The following is a 19,148-nucleotide window of genomic DNA, read 5'->3' on the forward strand; positions in this document are numbered from 1 at the left end:
TGAAAAAACATATATTTTGGTGTTCAGTGAACATATAGCTCATTTAATGTAAAATTCATCATTTTCCAAAGAAGAGAAGGGTTCTTGGGTTCTCCAGGGTTAAAGGCCATCCATGCATTCATTTTCCGATCTGCTTTATCTTAACAAGGGTCGCCGGAGGTGCTGGAGCCTTTCCCAGCTGTCTTCGGGCAGGAGGCGGGGGACACCTTGAACCAGTTGCCAGCCAATCGCAAGGCCCACAGAGACGAACAACCATCCGCGCTCACACTTCGGGACAATTTAGAGTGGTCAATCAGCATGCCATGCATGTTTTTTGGAATGTGGGAGGAAACCGGAGTACCCGGAGAAAACCCACGCAGGGATGGGGAAAACATGCAAACTCCATGCAGGAAGGCCGGAGCCGTGATCGAACCCTGAACCTCTGCATTGTGAGGTTGACGTGCTACCCAGTCAACCACTGGGCCGCCCAATTTAAGGACTATTTGAAAGGATGGCTGTTTGAAAGTGCTCGATAAATACAGTTGAGACTGAATAAATATCAAACGAATTAACCTTAAACAAATAAGCTATAATCAAACGTGATTATGTTTGTATAAAAGGCTCCATCTGACCTTTTTTAAAAATTCCATCCACCCATTTTCATCACCGTTTATCTTGAAGTGGTCGTGTGGGGTGCTGGAGCCTACCCCAGCTAACTTTGGGCGAAAGGCGGATTACCCCCTGAACTGGTCGGCAGTCAGTCGCAAAGCACATATAGAGATGAACAACCATACACCCCCACATTCTCACTGTCACTGAGTGTGAACCCATCACACGCGGCCTGCACAACTCAGGCGAGTGTACCGCGATGCGCCACCAGCGACTTTTCTTATATTCCAACTGCCCATATTGTAAAATATATTTTTTATCAGAGATAAAACGAATGAAACTAACTTAATAGACTACTTCCGAACATTCAAACGAATGTGATTATTTTTGTACAATACAAACATGTAAGTAAACCAAAGTGTTAAATAACAGAGCAGCACATCGTATAATTAGTTAGCACATCTATATATCTATATTGCATTCTATACTGTGTACAGTTCTTTTTCTGAAACATTTACTTGTGCACGCATGATTTTTTTTCTTTTCTCACCCGCGACCCTCGTGAGGATTAATCGGTTTCAGATGATGAATAGATGTTAATAACAATACTGTGATACAAAAACATTTACATAAAAATAGTACCCTTTTCTCTTCCTATCAATCGATATAGGACCTCTACCACAGGTTTTTGTTGGCTTGACTCAGATTGTGGAACCGTTGTCTTGAAGGGAGTAGGTCAGTATGTTTCATCCACAATTTTCACATGAAGAATACTTTACCCTTCTGATGTGCTCTGACTCTTGCAATGAACAGTCTGGTAATGACATTGTAGGAATTGGATGCAACATATGGTCAGTCGGATGGTCATGCATGTATGCTTCTTGTTACATTAATTAAACTTGTGATGAGAGAAATATACCCAGAAAATAACATTAAACTCATTTTTTATTTCATAACAAAATGGTGCACCTACAACTATACACAATATAAACATGAACCAACAGTACAAAGAACTTTACAGTCCAAGTAAGAAAATGGGGACTGGTTGCTGGAGAACTGACCGTTCACCTCAAGCGCTCTGCTATAGGATACCTCTCTAATGGTGAACATTGACATGATTTGCTTGCACGCACGTGAATCTCTGGTCTGTGTGAACATAGCATGTTCTAGATAACACATCTAAAGAGTAAACCTACACCCAGTGTAAGAACTGTTCTTAAGATAACTGTATCACACAAGCATCTCTTCAGTAATCCCGTATTACAGCACGAGAAGAACTATTCCATGCCTGCCGGATTTGCCTCCAGGGAGTCCCAAGAAGTGAGGCGGCGATGAAAAAGAAGAGCAAGATTAGGCCTTTAGCCAAAGCCTGAGAATGTGGTTCACCTAATAAAAAAGAAAAAGTGAATAAAAAGTGCAATGACACTTGAATACAATGATTTTAACACTAAAACCAATGCTACTTTTTTAAAAACTGAATGTAACTGATATTTTCAACAACTTAGTATGCGGTCAAATATAGTGGTCAAATATTGCTTATGTAAGAAATACAGAAACCATTGTGAGATGAAACTTACCAGTGTAATATTTGGTCAAGGGGAAGGCAAGATGAGGCCAGCATACATCATTTTTGTTACAATCATACTCTGTGAAGTTAATCTGGAACCTGAGAAACAAAGAGTACAGTACTGCAGTTTAACTCACCCTTACATATTATATCAGTGCACAAACCAAGATGTGCATCACTTGCACACAAAATCATTGTATCCAAAGACCAAACCGAAAAAATTTCTCTACTTTTTAAGAAACTTCAAGAAATTTGGAATGAAAACCGTCTTGAGCAATTTCAGTGGAGATTTGTCAGTACTAGTTCCATCATTGTGTGGTTTGGAAATCACACAATGCAGCAGAGAAATGTGCTGCAGCCTGTGATTAAAAACTGCAGAGGACATCTGCGGTGCAACTTCCTCCTCTCGACAGGACATTTACAACAGTTGAGTCACTTGGAGGGCCAAGAATATTATTAAGGAGCAGACACATCCTCCAAATTCACAAAATTTACATTTCTCCCCTCAGGGAGTCGCTACTGCAATGTCAGGTCACAATGTGGCTGACAAAGTTTTTTTTTCCACACAAGCCGTAAGACTCTTAAATAATCCGTGACTCTTAACAGATGCAATTGTTTAAATCAGGCGTGTCCAAAGTCCGGCCCACAGCTCACATTGGAGCGGTCCCAGATTGATACTGCGGAGAACTTCTTTGAGTGATTCACATGTCATTTTGGCTCTTGCCATGTTTGCTTCTGGCATAAAATTAATAAGTGGCCCAACAGCACTGTTGACCGCAGTAGACGTGTACAAAAAAAGCTGTTTTATATTTCACCAGAAGATGAAAGCAGACCCATAACTGTGCTCTCGGCGCATTCGAAAATACGCTCTGAGCACGCTCCGCCTATCCAGATACACCACTTTCGGAATCGTGTTGGGAAAAGTGAATTTGCGAAAACACCCTTCGCTGCATGACTCATACGTGATTATCTTCCAGCCCATTTCTAAAATGGATAACGTGTAGCGATAAATAAAAAGTGAAAATTGGCTTTTTTTTCACCGTGTCTGCCTAATTTGCCAAGAGATTAGCTGTTTTCAAGGAATTCACTTTTGTAGCCATAAGAACAGGATGCTTGAGACTATGACCTGACCTATCATTTTAAAGTGAATTGCTTCAACTAGTATCAACATTTGCAAGGGGGGTTTTGCCGTTTTAATTACCTGGTTTTTGGAGGTCCATGATGGATCGGAATCTCAATAAAGGTAACTGACGAAGTCACATGAAACATCTGGGTCTCTGTGGGATCTGCACATGGAGAGAAATCCCCTCCTCCGCAGTCTAATGTCCATGTGGACAGTGTGGACCTAAAAATAGTCCAAAAAAGGAAGCATTAGTCTTGATTGACTGTTATTTACAATATGCAGCATGATTTGGACTTCTATACACATACCGAACTTGTATAGCTTGGATATTGCTTTGAGCAGTTTCTTCAGTCGTTTCAGTAACAAGACTCCAAATGGAGATATGGATATGGGACGGAATCCCACCACACGAACCATCTCCATCTTCCAAAGAAGTGCTTGAGTTCATATCTAAAAATCAGTTCAGATGACAGGAAAGCAGAAATACACAGCAGTTCGTTCCATGAGCTCATTAGTCATCCATACATCAAACACATTTGACTAAAAAATACATTCTTCATGTGTACGTACATCTTATTTTGACCCAGTCTGCCTCTTTTTCAGAATTTGGGTTTCCCTTTTTTGCAACATATGTGGCTGTGATCAAGTTTGTCTGCAAAGAACCAACAGTGGCTCTGGAGGAGAGAAGACATTTTACTTTGCTTGAGCACATATACTACATTTTATATTATGAGAATCTTACCTGAGGAGATCACACTGGGTCAGGTTTTGGAGGCTGACATGTAAATGACATCCTGATGTTGAATTCATAGCGAACAGAACTGGTTGTTTCTCAGCAGTGAAACATAGCCCATCATGCACTTTAAAGCAGAATAAAGAATAGGTTATTTGTTAATTGATTTTAATACAAAGAACGCTAGAATTCAATTGGTGACAATCGATGATCAACCAAACAACTGTCATCGTATCACCTGGTTTCCAGAGATTGATTGATGTCCTCTGCACAGAGAAAGCAGTGTTCTGTGTGCGCTCAATTCCGGCAATGACGGGCTTTCCCACTTGATAACCTGTCATTCCAGATGCTGGTGTGTTAAGCAGGTATTTCATATTTGACTGAAACAAATCTCACAGATTTTCTCAGGATAAACTGCTCTCACCTGGATTCCCCGAGTTGGACTCTCCCACATAATCTCTCGTCAGGAAAACAGCAGAATACCTCGTGGTTAACTTCACTGCAAAGACAAACTGATTAGAGAACAAAGCCGTCCCCTCGCCTGAAAAAAAAAAAAAAAAGATATGGATTATATAAGGGATGTGTAATGGCCTTGTACCGCTTCCTTTGAAAATGACTGTTCCGACAGAGCGTATCAGGTTGACATTTGTGATGTGATTTCTTTTCCAGTAGAATGTGTAATCCAACGCCAAGGTGACCTTGTCACAGACCAGGCTCTGATCTGAAGGGAAATAAATTCATCAGGCACAGAGGACACAAATCTGCGTGATGATGGTATGCTGTAATATTTGTACCTGGATCAACAACTGCATTTGACAGGAACTGACTCAAATCCCCTATCAATTCATCTCTGACTACGACTGTGACATCACCTAGGAGAAAAGAGAAATTATTTAGCCAAACCATAATGTTTACAGGCAGTGTTTACAGTTCATCAAAGACTTAATACATACCTCCTTGTCCATTGTTCACTCGAACTCTTAAATCTGATGCAAGTGTTTGTAAAGGGAAAGCAGTTGGACAAGAGTTCAGCAGGTTTACACATTTGTGACTAAAATTCTCCAAAAAGGCTACAGGAGCATTGTCAACACAGTGTCCAATTGCCATCTGTGTACAAAACACAGCCAATGTTTTGGTTAGCTTTGGTAAAATGAACACAAAAAAAGACAAACCTTGCCATTGTTACTAATAAATCAAACATTACTAACCTGGGGAATAGTGAACAATTGATCATCCAAAGTAAAAATGGGATTTCCTTGTCTGTAGATATTAAAAACTGGTTCAGACAAAACAGGGATTTGGAAGGAGGGGCGAGGCTTTGGTATTCTAAACAAATCAAATGACAAAATTACAACGCATAAAGAATTTTGGCAATGAATGACATCATAAGAAATTCAACAAAACAATAAAATAACATTTTACATTTTGTCTCCATTGTAGAAGAGTCCCAGATATGGGTTGTTTTCAGGTGGGGAGATGACACACAGAAAGGGAAACCAATCTGGGGAGTTGTCTCTCCGTGCAGAGCAGTGATAGTCTGGAACTGGAGGGCGCTGCCCACCAAAGGGTCCTGGGTGACAGTGCGACTGGAACAGCTTCAACTCTTCAGGCGAACAGTCCTGTTGAAGCAAAGGCAAACATGACATAGAGGATAAATAGAGAAGCTTATTATTATTATTATTATTATTATTGTGATACTGACCCTTTTCTTGCAGGTACCTTGTCACAACAACAGCGGATATCACAGGTCCTAGCAGTGAGGTCACATGGACAGGAGCCCAGAGGTTCATACACTTGGTTTGGAATGACCGTTTGATTGTCTAGAATGGACAAGAGATTAACATTTACTGAAAATTATGGCGCTCTTGTAATTCAAGTTAGAGTATAGCATAGCAGATTCAGTATAACTACCTGTTCTAGGAAAAGCAGAAATCAAATGAGCATGAATCTTGGCCTGGATCAGCAATGATGCCTGAACCGTGTTGCCCACACAGGCAGATACCTGCAGGCTCTCGAGGACACACAACGGCTTTGGACAGCAGTCGGTTTCGTTATCACCACACAAATGCAGACTTTTATTTAACTGCAGATTAACCCGGAGTGCATTCTGTGGAATCACAAATCAAACAAAGGAGGACCATCGCATGTCAAATGAGTGCACTCGGTCATTGTTGCGCAGTTTTACATTTTTTCGGTTTCATCAATGCATGTCGTGACGACGTATAACACTTCGGAAATTGATCTTCCTACCGTTCCAACCAGTTCCTTTGTGACAATCCACAAAGTTTCCTCAGCTGCACATGATGGAGGGTCAATGCTTCCTGTCAATAAACCACAAACCGACAATAGTTACCACGTGCCTTTCCCCCCTCAATCAAAAATGATAAGGAGTTCTTGTTGTATGTACCTGTTACATTAGATGGAAATACTGTGCGTACATTCAGAGAGACGTCTTTTATGTTTCCAAGTAAAAATGCTGTGATTCTCGGTCCAGTGGCAATAATGGACGATGGCTGGAAAACTGATGACAAGGACATGTATGTCTGAACACATTGCTTCCTGGTCGTATATTTATAACATTGAACTGTCGCATTTAAATGTACTAACTCAACTCAGAAATACCATTACTTACCAGGGTTTGTGCTATCCGCCCAACAAAACAGTAGGAAAGATAGGACAACCACCACTTTGACCATTTTATCCGAAGGAGCTTGCGGAGACTTTTTAAGTCATTGATCATGGAGTCAAATCCCGATTCACCAAACACATGTCTAAAAGAGTGTGTGGCTAAAAATCACAGTAACATTGAAGATTGAAGCTACTTTTGAGTTAAGCGTTACTTAGCGACAAACACGAAAACACCCTGTGACGTAGTTATTAAGCGACTTTGGCATGTTGGCGCGCCGCTAAGACGAGTTATCTTTTATTATAATTGGTCGTTGCAAAACATTAAATACGTATTTCAGAAAAAAATCAGCACACAATGCAACCGTATATGGAGAATTAACAGCATCGCCCCTTCCCAGAGGCAAAGTACTGTTGGATAACAAACATAGCAGCGCGATAAAATATACGTATATCCGGTTCTCAACATTTTTTCCCCCCCGTTTTAAAGTGGCGCTTAAAAAATGGATCAAGTTAATTTCATGCGGCTATTAAATTTCAAGAACAGGAAATCTTTATTTAAATCAGCACTTTTTACGTATCTTAAGGCGCCTAGATGTGAGTTTATTTAGACACCGCAGTTTTTTCCTGAGAAATACCAAAACGAAATTCAAAATTATGATATTGTAATAATTAACAAACAAACAATACATAATTAAATATATAAATAAATAATGATGAATTAATTGGAATGAAAAACACCCCAGAAGTAGTACTAATTTCAAGATACATTTTGGTTTAAATATAAATAAATAATAAAACTACACCTAATAAGTAGATGTTTGTATAGAGTTTTAAAATCTCTGTATTTTATCCATAACAAAACCAAAACAGTTTTGTTATTTTGTGAAAGGTTTTACATCTTGGGCATTTTTATCGTGTTCATTAGCTTTATTGACAATTTAAGGCATGAATAGATTTTTTATCCACAGATTCTCATTTAAATTATGTATTTCATAGCAGTCATATTTTTTGCCCAAAAATAAAACTCCACTCACATAAATTCTTTTGTGTACAATTCGCCCGATCACGTGTAGCTCATAATCAAGCGTAAGGGGCTCACTGCGCAGACTCCAAAACAGAGTGACGTGGAGAATAAACCAGCGACCTCCTGCTAAAACTTTATGAACTATGAAAAAAATGCATATCAAGTTGTTTGCTGGTTGATGGTGACCCTGCTATATGAGGACTTACCGTATCTATTTTATCTTTGGAAGGAGCTTTATTTTCAGCCAAGCGAAGAGGGATATAGCCTTTAGCTGGTATAACGATAGAGAGAACCTGTGTATGGATAGCGTTAGGACGTGAAGCAAGTCAAGTGTATTTGTACCACAGGATTCAAAATATGACGCTGGATGAACTCGACGCAACTTGCGGGACACTGGCTGAAATTTAATGAACGTTATCTATCTTCGACCAGCTTGTTAGCTTGCTAACAACAGCAGCCACTCAGCAGAGAAGAAGGGAGCAGCAAGCTAAAATGGGCTCTTTGCTGCGGGGTGAAGAAATGTGCTTGGCCCAACTGTTCCTTCAGTCCGGGTCAGCATATGACTGCATCGGTGATCTAGGAGAACTGGGCATTGTAGAGTTCAGAGATGTATGTTCTGATGCAGTTTACATTTTCTTGCGGAAATTGTCTCTCACAAATGCATTCATGACCGTTGTTACCATTCTTCGCTGAGGTTTCTAAATTAAAATACGAAATGAAAAATGACGCGTTAAATTTCATTTTGCCGTGCAACAGCTGTTGACGTTTGTGTGGTTTCCTGTTTCAGCTTAATCCCAGTGTTAATGCATTTCAACGAAAATATGTCAACGAAATCAAAAGATGTGAAGAGATGGAGAGGATCCTTGGTATGTATTTTTTGATCTGAAACAGAATACCAATGGGTTTGAGTGAAAGCCAATATGATAGGATTGTGATTAATGAATTTATGTGAGTAATTGTGTAAATTGAAAGTATGAATGCAGTGACTTAGTTCAAGGCCTGGAGAAAGCTGTAATTGCATAGAGTAGTAATACAATAAAGAACAGAGCGTCTTCTCATTGAATTCAATTGAAAGTCAGTGACTGTTGTTATGAGAATGCCATCCTGTGTTCATTGAGCTGAATGTGATGGCTTTCACTCAACTGAACTTTTTCATTCAGTCAAGACTAGAGAATAACTCCCTAACGCGGCTTGAAAGGCTGGTAATAAGATTTGTTTAAAATACACAATAGCTTCATGCAGAGTTTTAAACTGCCCCATGTGTTGTCCACAGGCTATCTGTTGAGAGAAATCAAGAAAGCTGACATTTCCTTGCCAGACGGCGATGTTAACCCTGTGGCTCCTTTACCAAAACACGTGATGGGTATAATGGTATGTCCACAGCCTTTATTACACATTTTGACTCCTAGTCAGCAACGCGGCGGTTGTGTATGCATGTGTTTGTGCAGGAGCAACTACAGAGGCTGGAAGTAGAGTTAGGGGAGGTCATGAGGAATAAGGAGAGATTGCAGAAGAATCTGTTGGAGCTCACAGAGTACACACACATGCTGCGCATCACTTGCAACTTTGTGCAGAGAAGCACTGAGGTAAGTGTACTGTAGTAGCTGGCATTTCTTGTTGTGCATGTAACACTGGAAATTACATATTAACACCCAGCCTGATAACACATGAAGAGTGGAATCTGCTGTTTCATACATTTTCTTCTCTCCCCTCCCTTGACTATGGATCGCTTTCCCTCTAGAGAGAGCCGTTGCAAGTTGCATATGAGGAGTTTCCTTTCCTAGAAAAAGACACAATGATGGATTACAGCAGTATGCAGAGGCTTGGAGCCAAACTAGGGTAAAATGAAAACTCTGTTTGTTGTATAACATACAACATATCAAAGCTAAGCAACATTTGAATGGGCAATATTTGCGAGTGTTTGCGAAGGTTGCGAATGTTTTCCTTGCGACAAGAAAAAAAAAAAACATTTAAACTGTTGGCAAGCACCCGGAGAACATTGGGTGAACGCTTACAACCTTGAATGATCCCTGACGAGAACACAACATTCGCTACATTTGCCATCACTTGCATACGTTCGCCCCTCAGTGGGATACGGGCTTTTGGGACCAGCTCTAGTCCAGTGCCAAATGGTTGGATGGATGGATAGCTAGATAAGTAAAATACATGCATGGTTGTGCTGTTTGTGAATCTTGTTTTCATTCTTTCGCAGTTTCATTTCTGGGCTCATCCAGAGGACAAAGATCGAGGCCTTTGAGCGAATGCTGTGGAGAGTGTGTAAAGGCTTCACTATTCTCAGCTATGCTGAAGTTGAGGAGTATCTCGAAGATCCTGACACTGTAGGTCTTTAAATTGGCTCTTGTTTGCCGTGTTACCTGCACATTTTGATTACATAAATTTAAGCTATGAGTGACCCTAATATCCCAAATAACATAATCATCATTTTATTGTGGCTTTTTAAAATTTAGTAACATTGGTTTGGTTACTGATTTTTGTGTGTGTTGGTGGATGGGTGGAGGGGGTATTTGTCACAGTTTACTTTGGGCATATCAGGTAAAAAAACAGTGGTATGAGATACACCGTCTTACCATGTTACCATAACGCAGATTGCTAAAATGTTGTGTGAAAATAATATCATGCGGATGTGCTTAAAATTATGTTTTGGAATCTCTTTCTTGGCATCACGGCAGCTAAATTGTTAACACGTCTGCCTCACAGTTGTTCACAAAAATCAATGGAATCTTTTTTTCTTCTTCTTGTTGTGATGGTAATATTCTTAAATGAAGCCATTATGCCTTTTTTTATAGGGCGAGCCCACCAAAAGTGTGGTGTTTCTAATCTCCTACTGGGGAGAACAAATTGGCCAGAAAGTGAAGAAGATCTGTGACTGGTAATATTCCACACTACTATATTGTATTGCTGTGGAAAAGAAAGAGTCGCCTTCAAGTGATACCTGTTTTCTTTCCACCCCTAGCTACCACTGTCATCTGTATCCATATCCCAGTAACAATGAGGAGAGGAACGATGTTGTGCAAGGACTAAGTACTCGCATTCAGGACCTGCACACTGTATGTCCTCTTTTTTGTTGGTTTTTTTCCTTGCACTGGTTCAATTGGTGACAGAATGCAAGTTTGGTGTGTTTGTCATTGACTAACGGATATTCCTTGAAAATACGTTTACTGTCATCTTGTTAAAATGTGATATACGGAGGTTAAATATGAAAAGTGAGGCAACACAGTTAACAGCAAACCATAGATGCACTGAAAATGTTAAGACGTTAAAAAAAAAGGACTTGGGCCACATTCCAAAAAAATTTTAAACCATTTTAAAAACCTCTAAATAGATTATCTCCATTTCAGTTCAAGATAATATGCAAATAGATTTCAAGAAATGGATATCATATTTGAATAATTTTAAAAAACCTGATGTACTGTATCCAGATCACGTGCAAATTAAGACACGTGCATACATATCCATTATCACATCATAACACCACAGTACAGATAGAAAAGTCGCCACAAAGAGGCTCTCTTAAATGTGTAACCAATTTCTTCTGAGTTAGCAAGCGAGGAAAAGTTTCTCTACGGGTCACTGCCTAGTAAATCGTTTGTTAACTTTAACACACTGTGATTGAAAAATCCAATTGCTCTCCTTGTAGCACATGATCAGCATAAGATCCCGGCAAGCATTTTTTTTCTTTTTCTAAATACGGTACACCTACTTGAATTCTATCCCTTCTGAATGTGTTTTTTCAATCTCAAGCTTATATCTGGAAATATCCACTTTGTGTTTATATCTGGATCATAAAAATACAGACCACATGTAGTATGTCTTGCTGGTAATTCTATGAAACCAATTTGTTGCTGTTGTTTGCAGGTACTTCATCGAACTGAAGATTACCTGAAGCAGGTCCTGATCAAGGCCTCCGAATCGGTCTACACTTGGGTCATCCAGGTCAAAAAGATGAAAGCTATCTACTACATTCTCAACCAGTGTAGTTTTGACGTCACCAATAAGTGTCTTATTGCTGAGGTCTGGTGTCCTGTCGATGAGCTTCCGACTCTGAGAAGAGCACTCGAAGAAGGATCGGTAAAGAAACTCTTCCACCACTACCGACTTTGTCATTAGTTTGTGAAACGAGGAAGATAATTTATTTTTGTGCCATTTTCAGATTCAAATTTCAGATTTAGTTTTAATGGCCATTAAAGATTCGAAATACTTCACTTTGACATGGAGAAGCACTTTTATTGTGTACGTTCTTTCCTTTAATTTTGTTTATGGGGGGGGGGGGGGCGGGGCTTCGGTTGAAAAGGCTACTTTCCCTGTAAATTTAACTAGGCTTGCCATTCCCGTTTATTTTTTTTCAGTGCTCATAACTCCATACTTGTGTGAGCCCGTTGTGTCTGCACCTGCCAAACTCTCCACTTCTGATTGGCTTACAATGAAATTTGACTCTAACCCGCCAATCATCACCACTTATGCAGTTGACTCGTGCCCCTTCACAAAGTAAAAGAAAAACAAAACAAACAAAAAAAAACCCCGACCTCTTAGTTTAGAGGTCCCGCTTGTCCAATGAAAACTCTTTCAGTGATTTACTAATTAAAATAATGTTGCGCTGTTTTTTTTGGCGACAACAGAAACAGCGTTGAATGAAAAAGTAATTACTGTATATTCCGTATCACTGAAAGAAACATTATTCCCCATGCCGTTACTCCCATCAATGTTCATGTTAATTCTGGTGACGTGTATTTTGTTTGACAGAGGAAAAGTGGATCAACAGTTCCATCCTTTGTCAATCGCATACCCACCAATGACACTCCCCCTACCCTGATAAGGTCCAACAAGTTCACTGTTGGCTTCCAGAACATTGTGGATGCCTATGGAGTAGGGACATACAGAGAAGTCAATCCTGGTAAGCGGGTATCTTTTTACTTTTTGCTGTGACAGTTTTTGTTGTGGAAATAGATGAATTTGACAAAATATTTATTTATACTCTTGGAGACCTGCCTCGTACATTATAATTACTGCCCCACCGTTTGAGAAGTATTACAGGTCATATTGCTGTTGTTCCTAATATCTTCCCCACTCTTTATTGTAGCTCCTTTCACAATTATTACATTCCCCTTCCTGTTTGCCGTGATGTTTGGAGACATGGGTCATGGTCTTCTTATGGCTGCCTTTGCTTTTTGGATGGTGTTGTGTGAGAACAACCGCAAGCTTAAGAATACCAGGAATGAGGTAAATTGCTTTACAACGTGTTATCGAAGTGTACCTGTTTCCTGACAAGGCTGACTTGTAACTGGATGATTTGCTGTCCAGATCTGGAACACTTTTTTTGAAGGTCGTTACATCATCCTAATGATGGGCCTTTTCTCTGTTTATACCGGCCTGATATACAATGACTGTTTCTCCAAATCCATGAACATCTTTGGTTCTGGATGGAGCGTCAAAGCCATGTTCACAGCTAATGCGTGGAAGTAAGTGTGTCCCAATGACAAACACAAAACATCCAGGAAAGCTTGTGAAAGAGTCAAATATTCTGCTTTCAACTCACTATGGTGGTTTCATCCTCTCCAAATAGTGTTCAGGATGTCAGAGGGAATGGCTTTCTTACTCTGGATCCAAATGTCACTGGAGTGTTCAAAGGACCATACCCTCTTGGAATTGACCCAGTGAGTGGACGGTGTTGAAGTCTCGTCACATGTAAAATCACAATAAAATAACCTCTTATGGTGTTTAAGGATTTCTTCAGCTGCTTTGTGCTGCCTGCTATTTTTGGAGAATACATGATTGTGTTTGTCTTATTCAAGATTTGGAACTTGGCTTCAAACCGTCTTACGTTTCTGAACTCCTATAAGATGAAAATGTCAGTCATATTGGGCATCGTTCACATGAGCTTTGGGGTGATCCTCAGCACTTTTAATCACTTGTAAGTATTTGATATTTCATGGTAACATGAGATGAACGCAAACGATAGGACTTGATTGTTTATCTCACTTTTATTCATGAAAACAGGCACTTCAGGAGGAAGCACAATTTGTACTTGGTATTTCTCCCCGAGATCTTGTTCTTGCTATGCCTCTTTGGATACCTGGTCTTCATGATACTCTACAAGTGGCTCTTCTTCTCTGCCAAGAACTCCAGACAGGCTCCTAGCATCCTCATTCACTTTATAAACATGTTCCTCATGCAAGGGGACTCGGTGCAGCCCCTCTACCCTGGACAGGTGAGGAACTAAAGTGTCCCGCTTCCTACCAAATATTTGGCCCGCTGTGGGTAAACGTAACTAATACTGCTGAAACTGATTTTGTTGTTTATAAAAATCTCTGTCTGACACATGAACGGTTGTTAAACTACAGCACTTCAAAATGAGCACTGATAAACACACCCTTGGAAAAGAGACCTTGGTCTAATTTTTTTTTGTTTGTTTTTTTTTTTTGGGGTGGGGGTCAGATGGATGGATAAAGTTTTTGACTGAGTGTTATGCACCTGTAAAATGAAAAGCGATCATTCTAAATTATTTAGCTCTTCTGAAATTTTAGTAGATCGTTCGTAGATATGTAAAGTTTATTTATGGGGGTGGGGGGGACCACTTTGTAGGTGAATTTGGATTTTTTTGTTTTTGTTTCCAGAGCGGCTTGCAGATGTTTCTGGTAGTCATAGCTGTGCTCTCAGTGCCTGTCCTGTTCCTTGGGAAACCACTCTACCTCTATTGGCTTCACAGTGGAAGTCATCGGCTTAGTTTGTACAGGGTGAGTAGAGTACTTATTTGCCAGTCAAAATGTTTCCAAGTATGTTTAAGCAAATCTGAGTTGATGTCATATGTATTCTCAGGGTTATGAGCGTGTGCGTCATAGCAGTGAAGAGGAGCTCTTCTTGTTACGGACTCATGACATGGAGGAGGGCAGCAGTCACAGTGAGCTCTCCTCGAGTGGGGAGCAGCACACGGAGGAGGTCAGCATTGTCAGTTACTGCACTCCAGCAAAATCTTGACAAAACCAATAAGCTACTTTCTTTTTTGTTTTTGATCTAACAGTTTGACTTTGCTGATGAGTTCCTGCACCAGGCCATCCACACTATAGAATACTGCCTAGGGTGCATCCTCATTCACTTTATAAACATGTTCCTCATGCAAGGGGACTCGGTGCAGCCCCTCTACCCTGGACAGGTGAGGAACTAAAGTGTCCCGCTTCCTACCAAATATTTGGCCCGCTGTGGGTAAACGTAACTAATACTGCTGAAACTGATTTTGTTGTTTATAAAAATCTCTGTCTGACACATGAACGGTTGTTAAACTACAGCACTTCAAAATGAGCATTGATAAACACACCCTTGGAAAAGAGACCTTGGTCTAATTTTTTTTTGTTTGTTTTTTTTTTTTTGGGGTGGGGGTCAGATGGATGGATAAAGTTTTTGACTGAGTGTTATGCACCTGTAAAATGAAAAGCGATCATTCTAAATTATTTAGCTCTTCTGAAATTTTAGTAGATCGTTCGTAGATATGTAAAGTTTATTTATGGGGGTGGGGGGGACCACTTTGTAAGTGAATTTGGATTTTTTTGTTTTTGTTTCCAGAGCGGCTTGCAGATGTTTCTGGTAGTCATAGCTGTGCTCTCAGTGCCTGTCCTGTTCCTTGGGAAACCACTCTACCTCTATTGGCTTCACAGTGGAAGTCATCGGCTTAGTTTGTACAGGGTGAGTAGAGTACTTATTTGCCAGTCAAAATGTTTCCAAGTATGTTTAAGCAAATCTGAGTTGATGTCATATGTATTCTCAGGGTTATGAGCGTGTGCGTCATAGCAGTGAAGAGGAGCTCTTCTTGTTACGGACTCATGACATGGAGGAGGGCAGCAGTCACAGTGAGCTCTCCTCGAGTGGGGAGCAGCACACGGAGGAGGTCAGCATTGTCAGTTACTGCACTCCAGCAAAATCTTGACAAAACCAATAAGCTACTTTCTTTTTTGTTTTTGATCTAACAGTTTGACTTTGCTGATGAGTTCCTGCACCAGGCCATCCACACTATAGAATACTGCCTAGGGTGCATATCCAATACAGCTTCTTACCTCAGGCTCTGGGCTCTCAGTCTGGCACATGCCCGTAAGTATGAAGCCTTCTCATCCAGCCAGTGCAGTTACCAACAACTCCTTGATGCCTGTACAGCTTCACGGTGAAGTGGAACTTAAGTTCAAACGAGTTTTGTTTTGAGATCTTGGTCGCCCTCCAGGTAATTAAAATAAGGTTAATTTAGAAAACGACTTAAATAGCTTCTATTCTTGTTCTTTTGGTCATGACCCACACCTTGTGACCCTAGAGTAAGGGTGGGAAACGACATCGACCGGTTAACCATTAGCTTTGCCTTTCTGTTCAGCTCCCTCCTCATACCACGATAATCAGATGCAGTCTATCACTGAGGAGGGTTTCAAATTATTCTCCCCACCGACCCATAACCTCTCAGTTAAGGTCGGCGCCTCCCCATCCCCACCACACAGAGTGCTCATGGTGTATTGTGCTTTCCCTTCCTGAGGTGAACCAGAATTTCCTCTAAGCGTTCCGAAAGCCGTTCTCTTTTGTCTCACCAAACTCCTCCCTTGGTCAAGTTTTTCCCTTAGTCACCACCAAAGTTGCATTCCAGTCAGCTCACAGCGGTCTCACATGCCAAAAAGACCCATTATGTCTCCTTCAGCTCAACAGCATCGCTCACTGTTGGTGCCTACCTGAAGTGGGCTTTTATGAACCCTGATCCAAATTTTAGTGAATGTCTGTGGAAGGAGCAGAAACATTCGGTCAGTTCATGTTTCAGTGAAAGTTTCAAACAATATTTGATTGCAGTGATTGTCTCAAAAGGTTGTGAAACAAAAGAAAAAATGTTTTTGGTTGACATTTTTGTTTTCCTAAATGAATTTCAATGGGTATCACTCATGCGGATTTTCTGTATTCGCGTGATGGCTCGGTCCGTGTCACCTCATAACAAGCGGGTGTCAAATGTACACGTCATAACACTTTGTATAAGGAGGCATTTTTCTGCACACAGAGCTATCCGAAGTACTTTGGGCCATGGTGATGCGAGTAGGACTGCGAATGGAATCGATTCTTGGGGTTTTTTTCTTAGTGCCGGTGTTTGGCCTGTTTGCCGTTCTCACCGTGTCAATCCTGCTGGTAATGGAGGGCCTGTCTGCTTTCCTCCATGCCCTTCGACTGCACTGGTAAGATGCCTACATAGGTGCACGAACTGACATGGACTTTATTGAATCTTTTTAATTAAAAAAAAAATCTATTTTTCCTCCCTCAGGGTGGAGTTTCAGAATAAATTCTACAGTGGAACTGGAGTCAAGTTTTATCCGTTTTCCTTCTCTCTCCTGCCCTCCAGCTTTGAACAGGAAGGGTTACTGTGAAGTAATGGACATTCGCTTGGATGATTTAAAAAGCCAAAATGTGATTATTCCAGTGATTTCATCATCTAGTTTGATTTTTTTATTTTATTTTTTTGTGTCCCCACTTTACCCATTTTCCTTAGTGAGTAGACCTTTTAAGAGGACCACAACACCCTACAGCATTTAAGAACACTGCCAGTTTGAGATGTACCAAAAATACAGTTGTTCTAATGATACAGTAGAGAGTTTGTACAGTAAATATTGTAGGCTATTTTGTACCATAGACAGCATATGTGTCACTTTAGGGTACAGATGATGTGGTTTGTAATTTCAATTTTATCATTAGGCCCAACTTGATGTCAAGTATTACGAAGCACTTCCGCCAAGTTGAGAATTTGATAAAGTGAAGTAAGTTCATGTGCACACAAACCTTGTTAGATTAGATTTGGTTATCTCTAAGGTTATTGTTATTTATAAAAGAACCGTCTTTTCATTTTCCACCCACACATTTCTTATTTGTGCACATTACCTAATTATTCAAAACATAATTTGCCGACTTCATCTTTTTTACTTTTTCCCAAGTTTCAGTTTTGGCACATTTGGTTTCCATACACTTGGTAGAAAGCAAGCCTTCATTTAATAGCTCAGCCTTTGGTTGCTTGCCTTAATACAACGAATTAACACCATAAATGCCTTCTGTTAGCCTCGCCTTCTTAATTTATGATACCAAAACACAACGTATGATCTGGTATATTTTTATGTTTGTAAATAAAAAGTGTAAGTCGGCAAGGTGTGAGATGACATATTACTGCTTTAACAGGATTATTATTTTTTTATTCAATTATAAAATGCTGCAGAATTAAAGATGAACACACATTTGTTGTTTTCGTATTGTCATCTTTGTATCTGCCAGTTACTGCACGATCTTGCATTCTATGCATGGATAAGTCAATTCAGTGATTGCTGGTTAGCTGTTTACCGCATCTTCAATGAGTGATCAACAGTCACAGCACAGGTCTTTATCAAATGTGATTATACGGTAAAGTCTGGCATCAGCGGTATGTTAAACTTGAGGTGATTATGACTGGCATCAGGAATTACTGAGGGCTAATTTAGTTTATTTTACCCGTGATTGTTGTCCCATGTTCTCTGGCAGAACAGTCATTGATAATAAGATACCACGTAGTTTTGACAAGTTTTCATTCATACCAGTTGTATTGTTTAAGGCAATGCTCTTTTAACCATTAATCCCAGGTTTGCTTTGCCATTTGTGGTAATATTATGTATATGTAAACACTCCAACTTTCTCAAAATTCTCTATTGCTTGCTTATTTTGTGTCAGACTGCAACTTTTACTTTATGTAATATAAAATGTTTGGAGATGGTTGACTTCATTTAAATAATTTGTTTAGAAAGATTTAATAAAATTATTTTTGCACCCATTATAAGAACAGTGTGGCTCTTTGCTAATGTATAAAGTGATGTTCTGTACATCTTCTCAATAAATCAAGTTGGATATGTGAGGTAAAATCTCTGGTGATGTTTGAACCAACATCTCTGGGAACAAGAACAAATGCCATTGTTTTATTTGCAACATACTCAACAATTGTGATATAACAACTGGACATTTGAACAGTTGGGTTTCAATAATGAAGAAACTGAATCCAATTAATAAGCCAAATGTATAGTTTGAATGCATCTATTTCTATTTACAGTACACTGAGAAAATACTTTCTCCCCTCCTTCAAAGAAAGAAGCACCCACAGTGGTCCCTGAGATAACACAACTGGAACTTGACAAATGTCACAGAAAACAGTTTGAATAAAGTTAGAAAATGTTATTTACATTTAGTCAATATATTAACAATTAAGGAAGTTATGAAATTTTAAAGACTTCAGAAAGTAGGCAAAAATGACCCCTTGTTCCAAACTCAAAACAGAAAGATTGGCCTGAAATCATTACTAATAAAAAGACATGGTCAGGTGACTGGAGCAGGGAAGGGTGCACAGAAAGACGCCATCTTGGAAAATTCGGAATGATCAAAAGTTTTCCAACCATTTTTCCGCCACGGACAGTTACATGGTCTGACTGATATTTCATGGATCGGCAACCAT

The 19,148-nt window shown here is 39.8% G+C and overlaps 2 protein-coding genes across 3 annotated transcripts; one reads left to right on the forward strand and one right to left on the reverse strand.

Annotated features, from left to right (window-relative positions):
• Nucleotides 1-1,515: 1,515 nt before the first annotated feature.
• tctn2 (tectonic family member 2) lies at nt 1,516-7,065 on the reverse strand. Its single transcript, XM_019862888.1, has 18 exons — nt 6,644-7,065; nt 6,419-6,532; nt 6,262-6,332; nt 5,923-6,118; nt 5,731-5,831; nt 5,434-5,630; nt 5,220-5,337; nt 4,965-5,118; nt 4,806-4,883; nt 4,610-4,732; nt 4,436-4,510; nt 4,250-4,345; nt 4,021-4,138; nt 3,849-3,952; nt 3,587-3,728; nt 3,357-3,500; nt 2,166-2,254; nt 1,516-1,974 (listed from the first exon to the last, which is right to left on the reverse strand). Exons 1-18 carry the CDS (start codon nt 6,705-6,707, stop codon nt 1,835-1,837), a joined length of 2,124 nt encoding a protein of 707 aa, XP_019718447.1. The 5' UTR covers nt 6,708-7,065; the 3' UTR covers nt 1,516-1,834.
• Nucleotides 7,066-7,734: 669 nt separating this feature from the next.
• On the forward strand, nt 7,735-18,097 carry atp6v0a2b (ATPase H+ transporting V0 subunit a2b). 2 transcript variants are annotated; one of them, XM_019862759.1, is made up of 21 exons: nt 7,735-8,272; nt 8,451-8,529; nt 8,937-9,034; nt 9,112-9,249; nt 9,405-9,502; nt 9,876-10,002; nt 10,471-10,553; nt 10,638-10,731; nt 11,540-11,752; nt 12,425-12,575; nt 12,762-12,901; nt 12,983-13,140; nt 13,245-13,335; nt 13,474-13,592; nt 13,679-13,843; nt 14,786-14,831; nt 15,239-15,358; nt 15,441-15,560; nt 15,643-15,760; nt 16,695-16,866; nt 16,953-18,097. In XM_019862759.1, exons 1-21 carry the CDS (start codon nt 8,156-8,158, stop codon nt 17,053-17,055), a joined length of 2,550 nt encoding a protein of 849 aa, XP_019718318.1. In that variant the 5' UTR covers nt 7,735-8,155; the 3' UTR covers nt 17,056-18,097. The 2 variants fall into 2 exon arrangements, with proteins under 2 accessions (XP_019718318.1, XP_019718319.1); XM_019862760.1 differs by lacking the exons at nt 14,786-14,831; nt 15,239-15,358; nt 15,441-15,560 and adding exons at nt 14,296-14,415; nt 14,498-14,617 and having other exon boundaries at nt 13,679-13,889.
• Nucleotides 18,098-19,148: the final 1,051 nt, after the last annotated feature.

The sequence above is a fragment of the Hippocampus comes genome, unplaced genomic scaffold, assembly GCF_001891065.2.
Source record: "Hippocampus comes isolate QL1 unplaced genomic scaffold, H_comes_QL1_v1.1 scaffold147, whole genome shotgun sequence".
Taxonomy (NCBI): Eukaryota; Metazoa; Chordata; class Actinopteri; order Syngnathiformes; family Syngnathidae; genus Hippocampus; species Hippocampus comes.

What these genes read in the sequence shown, in the direction of transcription:
- atp6v0a2b (XM_019862760.1), top strand. Translation starts at nt 8,156, where the DNA reads ATGGGCTCTTTGCTGCGGGGTGAAGAAATGTGCTTGGCCCAACTGTTC. An exon ending in ACCCTCTTGGAATTGACCCA is followed by an intron (nt 13,336 to 13,473) that starts GTGAGTGGACGG and finishes GTCTTATTCAAG; the next exon opens with ATTTGGAACTTGGCTTCAAA. An exon ending in ATCGGCTTAGTTTGTACAGG is followed by an intron (nt 14,416 to 14,497) that starts GTGAGTAGAGTA and finishes ATGTATTCTCAG; the next exon opens with GGTTATGAGCGTGTGCGTCA.
- tctn2 (XM_019862888.1), bottom strand. Translation starts at nt 6,707, where the DNA reads ATGGTCAAAGTGGTGGTTGTCCTATCTTTCCTACTGTTTTGTTGGGCG. An exon ending in ATTTCCATCTAATGTAACAG is followed by an intron (nt 6,333 to 6,418) that starts GTACATACAACA and finishes GTTTATTGACAG; the next exon opens with GAAGCATTGACCCTCCATCA. An exon ending in CAAAGGAACTGGTTGGAACG is followed by an intron (nt 6,119 to 6,261) that starts GTAGGAAGATCA and finishes GTGATTCCACAG; the next exon opens with AATGCACTCCGGGTTAATCT.